The sequence below is a fragment of the Lipotes vexillifer genome, unplaced genomic scaffold (genome assembly GCF_000442215.2).
Source record: "Lipotes vexillifer unplaced genomic scaffold, Lipotes_vexillifer_v1.1 scaffold253, whole genome shotgun sequence".
In the NCBI taxonomy this organism is placed as follows: Eukaryota; Metazoa; Chordata; class Mammalia; order Artiodactyla; family Lipotidae; genus Lipotes; species Lipotes vexillifer.
In genome coordinates this window covers 2,569,805-2,580,400 of record NW_006780322.1, presented here as the reverse complement: position 1 = coordinate 2,580,400, position 10,596 = coordinate 2,569,805, and the positions used below count along the sequence as shown (strand labels likewise).

Below are 10,596 nucleotides of genomic sequence, written 5' to 3'. Positions count from 1 at the left end.
CACACAAAGGCAGCTCCTGAGCCAAGTTTAGTTCCTTTTGAGTATCAACAATGACAACAAACACCCCTGTGACTTGTGGGCAGGAAAGGAACACACCCAGAAAGTCCAACCTAGAAAACTCAAAAACCTGGGTATGTGGGAACAGCAAAATTTTATAACTGCCGCAACTGTCCTGGTGGGTCACACAGTCACAGGGTCAAATGGGACTCACTCTCCTAGACGTTTTTAGAGTTCTTCTGCATAATTCTGTAAGGTGGGAAGAAGCATCCAAATAGTGAACTGAGCTTCTTGCTAGTGTCCTGAAAAATATATTGACTTGTGAAAGTGCACAAACCTTTCTAAGGAAAGTAAGGTACCAGGTGGACCAAGTCCGCATGGGGCTGGAAAAAAACTGTCAAAATAAATTTAAGACATAACTAAGAGGATTCAAGGATGACTTCTCCAGGCTGACGCTGATGGCCAGCACCGCATGCCTCTCGTACACCTTTGGTAACAATATCTTTTCTCAAAAACAGAGTAGGGTTGGGATGGAGGGGAGACAGGGGACTAGACACCATGAGACGAAATGGCAAATCCACTCTAGTGCTCTTTTACCTTGTAAATTTTGAGTCTGATGGTAGCTGTAAACAGAGGCTTAAGAGTAGGACAACAGTAACTGAACGACTCAGGTGACAATCACCATCCCAGTCCTCTCCTTCTGCTTTAGAACTTTCATCAAGCAGATGGTTGATGAAAGTTGCTTCTATTGGTTTCCAGTACTTTAAGCCTGTGTTTTCTTGAATGGGGTTCAGGCAGGGAGACATGGGCTCAGCAGGCCACTGGTAATCCCAGCTCATCACAGGAAACTCCCAGGGAGCTGTGCATTCTGGTTTACAATGCCTGCTTCTTCCACTTGTCCCTTTTCCCATCCAGCTTAACAGACTGAGTAAGTAGTGCTCCAGGTGTTCATTGCCCTTGGTAAGTATACAGCAGAGCGGGAAGGGCATTCTAAAACACCCAGATTTTCTTGGTCAGCTTATTTTGTTTAAACACATACAGCAGAACATTCCTGACGAAGGAGGTGGGGGGCGGGAATTGCAATTTCCCTAAATCCAAAAGCTAGTAATAATAGGAAATTGCTCCAAATGAAAGTCAGTAGAACAAAAGAGAAATACTCAGAGGCTTGTAGAGAAAGACTGAGCACATTAGTTACTCCAATCACAGTGTCGAGTTAAACCACTGTCCCCTTTCCCCGCTGTGCACCCCTTGCCCATCCCGCCCCCCTCTTCAGCTCCGCCCTTTTGTGCAGCGTTGTCCCCAGATGTGGGGACGTACAAGTTCTCCTCAAAGCTTTCTGTCAGCTCAGTACTTCACTCCTGGAATAAATTCCTTGGCATCCGGGTTCAGGTTACTTTTGCTCTGAAATAAGAACCAAGAGATAATAAATGCCAAGGCAAGCTGCACTTTAAAACGTGTTTTCTCCTTGCTTCCGTTATTACCAGTACCTTCCTCTCAGCCTCAAGGAGAGAAAAAATAGAATTCCTTGCAACTCAAGCTGTTGTTGAGTTGTTCCTTGCTGGGCTGCTCTCAATGTTCTGATGTACTAAGCCCTGCTAACCTCATTTTCTCCTTCCTGCTTTAGACTCCTGTTCCCTTCATGATGCTTTCATTTAAATTTCATTTAAATTTGACTCCAAAAATAATTTTTCAATTTATTAGTACCTTAACTTGATGAAAATCAGAGAACTCCATCAAACTAGTTTGGTTACCACAATCCCTATTTTTTTTTTTTTCATCTTTCTGTACTCTCTGGTTGTCTACTCTCTTGTGAATATCTAAAACCTCATCAAACTGCAGGGCACAATCATTCAGAAAGTGAGTTGTGTGAGAACAATATCACTTACAGAATTCTGACATTACATCAACATGGAATGCAAGGAATTAATTTATCTGGGCTTCTAATTATAAGTGGAAGATGGTCTCTTAGGAGTATATTCCTTCCAAAGTGAACAGGCAATTTTTATAACAGCATCATTCAAAATTATAAATACAGATTTGAGGGATAGCAAAAGAAAAGGACAGCAGCAAAGGATAATTTGAAACCAAACCTCTTCCATGTTCAAATTTTTATCCTTATTCCCAGTTCTGCTTTGAAAAGCCCATGGGAGAAAATGAAAGTTGGTGATGCTGCAACCATCACGTTTGCACAGTGCTTTAAGAGGTGCAGTGCATCTTCAATGCACCCCCTTATTAATGCCCAGGTGACGAGTGAAGAATCAGCGGCTCAGAGGGCTCCAGAGCTTGCCCAAGGTTGTAGGGCCAACAAGAGAGTCTGTGACTCTAAATCCTACATTCTTTTCACTATGTCACATGTGGAACTACATATGCTCTTACCAAAATATCTTCAGAATCATGACCATCACTGACTGACAGTCCATTTAACTGTTGTTGCAACTGTCCCATGGCCTGAGGCAGGTCTCGAGATGGAATAAACCAGTCCTGGTCTTCCTCATCCAGCATCTCCTGGAAGCAGCGGTCCAAGAATTCTTGCTCCTGCAGCTCCTCTTCCACCTAGCAAGCAAAGGGGAAGAGCTCAGACGTACTGTCCCAGTGGGACTCACATCTTCCAGTTTTTTCTCTACCTCTTTCTTTCAGAGGTTGTTACTCTGCAGTTAAGAATGATCTTGTGTTGGGGGGGGGGCTTCCCTGGTGGAGCAGTGGTTGAGAGTCCGCCTGCTGATGCAGGGGACACGGGTTCGTGTGCCGGTCTGGGAAGATCCCACACGCCGCAGAGCGGCTGGGCCCGTGAGCCATGGCCGCTGAGCCTGCGCGTCCTGTTCCGCAACGGGAGAGGCCACAACAGTGAAAAAAAAAAAAAAAAAGAATGATCTTGTGGACTTCCCTGGTGGCACAGTGGTTAAGAATCCACCTGCCAATTCAGGTGTCACGGGTTCGAGCCCTGGTCCGGGAAGATCCCACATGCCACGGAGCAACTAAGCCCGTGCGCCACAACTACTAAGCCTGTGGGCCACCATTACTGAAGCCCACGCGCCTAGAGCCCATGCTCTGCAACAAGGGAAGCCACCACATTGAGAAGCCCCGCACACCGCAACGAAGAGTAGACCCCGCTCGCTGCAACTACAGAAAGCCCGCGCGCAGCAACGAAGACCCAACGCAGCCAAAAATAAATATTAATTAATTTTTTAAAAATAATGATCTTGTATGAGATCTACTAAGAATTATGATGCTTCTAATGACAGGCTAGAGAAAATATAATTTTTAATTTTTCAACCAAATTCCATCAAAAATAAGGCTGAGGAAATAGTCAAAACAGCAGAAATTCCAGGTATTCACAGATCTTCTAATATGTGATACAGATATTTTCCACTAATATGGCACTTACAGAAAATCATTTTAAAACTTGAAATTCTTTTCTCAATCTTGTTGAGAAGCGATTCTTCTTAAATTTCCCATCTTTCAGATATAAAAAGGGTACAGGAACTATGTAACTAGACCACTACCTGGATAGTGGAGATTAAATCAAAACCAACTCCCAGCTTCTGGCCCACTTTTCTGGTATTGAGGCCCCTACATGAGAAAAAATAGTTTCATAACCTTAGAAAGATATAAAGAACACTTTTTTGCATACCAATAGAAAATGATGTCATCAATGTAGTATACTTTCAAAACAAGAATAATGAGTATTTACACAACTGCATATTTTTAAAAATTAATTAATTAATTAATATATATATATATTAACATCTTTATTGGGGTATAACTGCTTTACAATGGTGTTAGTTTCTGCTTTATAACAAAGTGAATCAGTTATACATATACATATGTTCCCATATCTCTTCCCTCTTGCGTCTCCCTCCCTCCCACCACATTTGGTAGTGTATATATGTCCATGCCTCTCTCTCGCTTTGTCACAGCTCACCCTTCCCCCTCCCCATATCAAGTCCATTCTCCAGTAGGTCTGTGTCTTTATTCCTGTCTTACCCCTAGGTTCTTCATGACATCTTTTTTCTTAAATTATATATATATATATATATATATATATATATATATTTATTTTTGGCTGAGTTGGGTTTTCGTTGCTGCGCACGGGCTTTCTCTAGTTGGGGTGAGTGGGGCTACTCTTCATTGTGAAGTGCGGGCTTCTCATTGCGGTGGCTCTTGTTGTGGAGCGTGGACTCTAGGTGCACGGGCTTCAGTAGTTGTGGCTCACGGGCTCTAGAGCGCAGGTTTAGTAGTTGTGGCACACGGGCTTAGTTGCTCTGCAGCATGAGGGATCTTCCCAGACCGGGGCTCAAACCTGTGTCCCTTGCACTGGCAGGTGGATTAGTAACCACTGTGCCACTAGGGAAGTCCCCAGCTGCATGTTTCTTAAAGACTGTCTTAATATAAAGCAATATATAGCTAGGATATTTTACACTTTTTTGCAGACACTGTTAACTCTTAATAAAGAGTATGCTTCACTCTGGAGATTAAGTGTGATTTTAACAGGCTTCCCGCTTCTTGTTTGGCCATGACTTTCCTGCAGGAAGCCTGGTGACAGATTCACAGTTCACTTGAACCACCACCAGAGGGCTGGTCAAGCAAAAATAATCACCGAAGCCAGCCAATATAGTTAACCTCATGAATTCAAAGGAAAAGTCACTGGTAGCAAGACTTAAACATACTATTTCAACATTACAATTAGCCACACTTTCCTTTTTTAAAATATCAAATACTTAAAATAACAACTAGAAAATATTTCCAAGCTACAAGATTTAACATGACTGCTCAAGATGTGCCCTTCCTCTCCCCAAGAGCATAACAACATGCTCCCTGGTATTAAATCTACCCTTATTCACAGGCACAACCCACGAAAATGGTTACCTGGGCCCAGAGGTGTGATAGGAAGCATGGTCTATGTACTATTCACACAGATCATACGACAATGGGCCACATGGGGTGGTAACTCCTGGCTGCCCCCCTAAACTTGTTTCCTTCTCCCCAAAGCACCAGGCTATTCAGTTAAAATCACATTTCCTGTCTCTCATGCTGGATATGGCCATGTAACTATTAATCATGTAATGTCCCCAGAAGGGATGTGAGCATTTTGGCATCACTTGGTTAAAGAGATCTTTGCCTTGACATTTGGCTCTCTGCCTTTCCTTGTGTTTTGACTTCCAGTTATCCTGCATCTGATAAAATGCCCTGGGCGTGGTAGAGCAACATCATGGAGGGCACCGTGTAGTTGCAGAGTCACCTGTCTACCTGGAATGCTTACCTTGGGCTGTTAATGCCACAGAGATATAAGACAATGAATTATTGCTGGATCTTTGTGGAAGCAGTCTAGCCTTCCCCCACCTAATACACTCCCTATCTCAGACTTGCATTCTGCCAGTCTCTGAGTTCCTATGCGGGGCATGCCAAGCTGGCCTGTCTGCACACAGCTGCTGTTTCCCAGAAGCCTACACCAGGACACCACGGTATTTGATCCTCTTTTAATTGGCATGGTAGAAACATTTCAATATCCTGCTCCAAGGTATCTTCAATCTGGTCTCAGCAGCTGAAGGTGCTTCTTGGTCAGCCCAGACCAGGCTTCTACATATTTTCAAGTTGTTCTAAAGCCAATGCACCCATTTCTCTTGTAACAGACTGACGGTAAAATACTATAGCTGTTGAATTACACATCTCATTAGCCTTTCACTTCTTTACCTGTCTGTTGAAATCCTCTTCATTCTCCATCCACATGTACTCTGCAAATGGGTTTTCCTTCTCATCATGCCCATTTAACCCCTGGTCCTCTTTGGATTTTATATTGGGTGAAGTATTCGCCACACTGGATCCATTCATTATGACAGAACCTAAACAGGAGCAAAAGAAAGGATAAAATGATCCAAAGAGCAAAAAAAAAAAGATAAAAAGGATAAAAGGATCAAGGAAATGAAAAGATTCTTCCAGATGCTTTTGAAGTTCTAAATCAAAGTTATTAACTATAGATGAAGAGAAACTGCTAGTCTATAACAGTGACAAAACTAGCCATATCCTCTTACCAACTATACAGATGTACGATGCTTTAAGAGTTAAAAGAAAAAATACAACTAGGCTCAGTTATTAGCCTTTCTAGGCAAGTGGGTTGGGGGCCGGGGGTGGGGAGTATTTTTTCAAGCCAAATTTCTGTACGTTCTAGAACGTAACCAAGATCACACAGCTTCCTTATTAACATTTAACTAGGTAGAGAAAATGCATTCTTAATAAACACTGTAAACAGCTGCCCCTTACTCTGATTCTTAAGATGTGTTTTTCTTTAAAACATATTTTAAAATAATACATGTTAATTGTATTGAAAAGTAAAAAGGAGAAAAGTTAAGGTCACCAGTCATCTAACCATCCAGAGTTAAAAATGATTAACAATGTGGTGGATATAAGCTTCCTGACTTCCCCTACGTGTGTACATATACATACAACCATTCTCCAAGGATCCATTCGTACAGCAACAGCATGATGCGCCATCATTTTCTTTTTCTTATTTCTATGTTAATACAGCCACACTGTCATTTGGTGTATATCCTGTATTTCTGTATTATAAAGATTGGATGAACTTCTTGTGTTCATTTTTTCTAATGATTTCCTTAGGATAACTCCTAGAAATAGAACTGCTGTATAGGAAAGAAGGTTTTTTTTTTTTAAGGCTCTTGATCTATTGCCATGCTGCCATAAGAATTTAAATTCCCACTGGTATTATGTAAATGCCTGTTTCTCTGCACTCATGAGTATTATTATTTTTTAAACTATTGCCAACTTCATACAAGAAAACTTGCAAGTTATTGTTTACATTCACATTTCTTTGATTTTTTACTGAGGCTAAGTATTTTGAGATAAGCTTACTAGCCATTTATATTTCTTATATTGTAATTTTTCTGCTAAAGTACCTCACCCATTTTTCTCTCAGGGTATATATATCATTTCCTTACCTTTTGTAAGAATTTTTATTACATGTGTCATAATTTTAATTTTTCATAAACTAATTTATAAATAAAAATTATTTTTCGCTTAATTTTTTGGTGGCAGTTTTTACTGGCTTTAATTTTTGTCTGCAGTTTGTGTGAGTGTCTGTCTGTCTATGGCTTTTCAAATGCGTACATATTTTTAAAAATTGTTTACTTTGGCTTCCAAATCCATTTTGATGTGTTCACTATCATCTGAAATATGTCTTTTTTCTGTACTTTATTTAAATCTTAACGACTCTTTAAAAACCACTGCAGTCTTTACTCACTCTGTACCACCTCCCCTAAGCTCTTGTATGTAATGAGCATGGTGTTAATACTACTTAGTTGTTCTGTTTCATATGTTTAATTTTTCTCTTTCCAATTATAAACTCATGAAACACAAAATGTAGGTTTCTATATTTTGTAACCTACCTCAGTATTAGGAACTCCATATCTACTGTGGATCATCGTGTTTGGGCGGATCATCGTGTTTAGGCAACTTTCCCTTTCCAGCCTGTCTCCTTCCAGTCTCAACTCAATCCCCTCCCAACCATCCCTGGGGCATTTTTAACAAATTATTTCCTCACTCATTTCTATCTTGGCAACACTCATGAAAAAGTCCTTCTCTGCTTCTGGGTACACTAAAAAAATTATTGCTTACTCCCCTTTAAAATTTTTGCAATTTTCTAACCTGTTATGAACATTAGAAAATCTCATCTTCTTAAAAGACAGAGTAGAATTGTGAAGAGTAATAAGAATAGATGGAAAAACAACTCAGTGATAGCTCAAAAAGAATTTAAGACAGAACCCATTTAATTCACTGTTGGTTTAAATAGGGCACCTAGTATGAAATATATCAGTTTAACATATTTCAGATAGAGACAAACGAAATCAATGATTATTCCAAATACTGCTCCAGAATAATAATTCCATAAGGCTATAAAAGTGAGGAAGCCAGCTCTTGATTTTCACCACTTCCATTTGCAGCATAACAATGATAGAATTAAGTCTGCTCTAAATGCCAGGGCAACTGCATAAGTAAGTATTCCTAGTCAGAGACCTTTATTTTCTTTTTGGCTGCGTTGGGTCTTCGTTGCCGTGCATGGGCTTTCTCTAGTTGCCGCAGGGGGGTTTACCCTTCTTTGCGGTGCGTGGGTTTCTCATTGCAGTGGCTTCTCGTTGCAGAGCACAGGCTCTAGGCGCACCAGCTTCAGTAGTTGCAGCATGCAGGCTCAGTAGTTGCGGCACACAGGCCCTAGAGAGCACGGGCTTCAGTAGTTGTGGCGTGTGGGCTCAGTAGTTACAGCATGTGGGCTCTAGGGCACACGGGCTTCAGTAGTTGTGGCGTGCGGGCTCAGTAGTTGTGGCGCACGGGTTTAGTTGCTCTGTAGCATGTGGAATCTTCCCAGACCAGGGACCAAACCTGTGTACCCTGCATTGGCAGGTGGATTCTTAACCACCACGCCAGCAAGGAAGTCCCAAATCAGAGACTCTGAAAGGTCTTGAACCTTGCTGGGTAGCATATTACATTCAGTATATAGTATTTTCAAAGATTCACTTGGCAGTTGTTTACCACCAACACTGATTTCTCCCCACATTATGGAAATCACCCACAGAGAATCAGAGTTCAGTTTTCTAAAACATCTGCCTTTGCCCAAAAAATAAATCCTGAGTGTACATGACCATAAGGAAAAAGGGAAGACAGAGGAAGAAAGAACAGAATAACCCTGCTAATTCAAGAGCAAGGCAGAGCACAGAGAACAAACTGCAGGATACACCTTCATGAGAAAGGGAATGGAAAATTACCACAAACTCAACATAGGGATTATCCAATTTAACACAAACACTTTAGAGAAGTTGAAAGCACTGAGATATGAGACTGTCAGTACTAGGAAAGTGGTTCTCTCCACAGTAGGTTATACAGTATTGATTCGTATTTTATACCATTCCACCTGTGTTTTCCACACAATTGGGAAGTTTGGTTTTTCTAAATAGCAGCAATCCAACAACTTAATTTGTGCAGTGTTTAACAATTTATAAAGTACTTTCATATCTATGCTGTAACTTAAGGCACATAATCTGTCCAACCTCACTTTTAAAAAACCACCCAGACATTGCTAAAGTAAGACCAAAGAAGGTACTGGTTCAGGGGTTAAGCAAACTGGGTTGCTGGGTTAGTTCAATAACAACACTGGTTTGTGGGCCTTCTGGGTGACAGTGAATTGGTGTTTAATGTGCCCCTCGACTTTAGAAGTGGGGTGGGAATGGGGAGATTTTGCTGGGGAATGGTAACTCCTAGGTAAGACACTTGGGGAATGCTTTCCAACTTGAGGAAGACACCAGGTAAGATACCACCATTGCCTGTACTTCCCTGACTTTCCTGCTTCCGAAGTTGCATGTTAACATTTTTTCCAGCCCCTCTCCAGCTCACCATCCATCATGCATGCCCTCCAACACCACAGTGTTTCTCTAATCATCTTATTTTGACTTTTTACGTTCATTATTTCACTTGATCCTCCCACACCAAAGCATATCATTGTGAAATTCTAGTGTAGTGGAGACAAAGAAAATACCCCCAAAGCTTCCAGAGATGGGGGGAAATGCCTGGTTACATAAGCAGATCACAAATCAGAATAGCTGCTACGCTGTCAGCTACACTATGGAGAGGCGCATGTGAAAAGGAATTCGATCTTATTAACAACCATGTCATTGAATTTAGAAGTTCACCTTCCCCCAGTCAAGCCCTCAGATGAGACAGCCATTCCAGTTGACAGCTTGACTGTAACTTCATGAGATACTCGGAGATAGAGGCACCCAGCTAAGCTGTTCCCAGATTCCTGACCCACAGGAACTGTGAGATAATAAATGTTTGTTGTTTTAACCTGCTAATCTTTGGGGTAAGTTGTTATATAATAATAAATAAATAACACAGGTATTCAATGAACACTGACAACTATCTCTGCCACATAGACCACCAGTTGCCACATCTTTCCAATGATCTATCAAGAAGTCAAATGTGCAGTCTGAAGTAGGTCATTACTTGAGAAGTTCTTCAAGAATCAGACCTCAGCAGTACATAAAGGAGTTGGTGTCTGGTCTGTGTCTATACTGCATTATGAAATCTAAGAACTATTTGAAACTTCTTCCCCCTGTCTCACTTTCCCTCTTATAGACACGGCAAACATGCTGAAAATGGAAAATAACGATTGTCATTTGGCTGAAGATGGGAAAGCATGTAGCCCTGCTCATAGTCAAAACAGGAGTGCTAAGCTCCTGCCAAGCATTTGGTTTAGCACTTTACCATGGTCAAGGGTTTGTGTTTAAGATATTTGGCTTGAAACAGAGGCCTTGGTTCTCAGCCACAAAGAACATCAGGGCTTTTAATATATCTAGGATATTTCTAGAATACATACTTCATCAGTTCAACACTTTGAAAAACCACAAATTTCAGATACAACATGCTCACACCAAAAACTGACTATTTTTTTTAATCTAAATGAGATTTTTTCAGAAGCTATAAACCTAGATCGTGCCCAGGATAACAGTCTGACTGTCAAGAACACTTGGAACTTTTGACTCAATTACTGGGAAAAGGTCAATTGAGTAGCTGATATAAAAACTGGTCTCTACTATT

At 41.0% G+C, this 10,596-nt stretch overlaps 1 protein-coding gene across 1 annotated transcript; it reads right to left on the bottom strand.

Moving 5' to 3' along the window:
• Positions 1 to 1,341: 1,341 nt before the first annotated feature.
• PAIP2B (poly(A) binding protein interacting protein 2B) lies at positions 1,342 to 9,368 on the bottom strand. The gene is made up of 4 exons (XM_007453394.1): positions 9,334 to 9,368; positions 5,689 to 5,830; positions 2,374 to 2,550; positions 1,342 to 1,398 (listed from the first exon to the last, which is right to left on the bottom strand). Exons 1-4 carry the CDS (start codon positions 9,366 to 9,368, stop codon positions 1,342 to 1,344), a joined length of 411 nt encoding a protein of 136 aa, XP_007453456.1.
• Positions 9,369 to 10,596: the final 1,228 nt, after the last annotated feature.

Excerpts from the sequence above, each read along its gene's own strand:
- PAIP2B (XM_007453394.1), bottom strand. The coding sequence starts at position 9,368 with ATGTTAACATGCAACTTCGGAAGCAGGAAAGTCAG. Across the intron at positions 5,831-9,333 it reads TTCGGAAGCAGGAAAGTCAG|CATAATGAATGGATCCAGTG; the intron begins GGAAGTACAGGC and ends TTTAGGTTCTGT. Across the intron at positions 1,399-2,373 it reads ATGATTCTGAAGATATTTTG|AGCAAAAGTAACCTGAACCC; the intron begins GTAAGAGCATAT and ends TTCTTATTTCAG.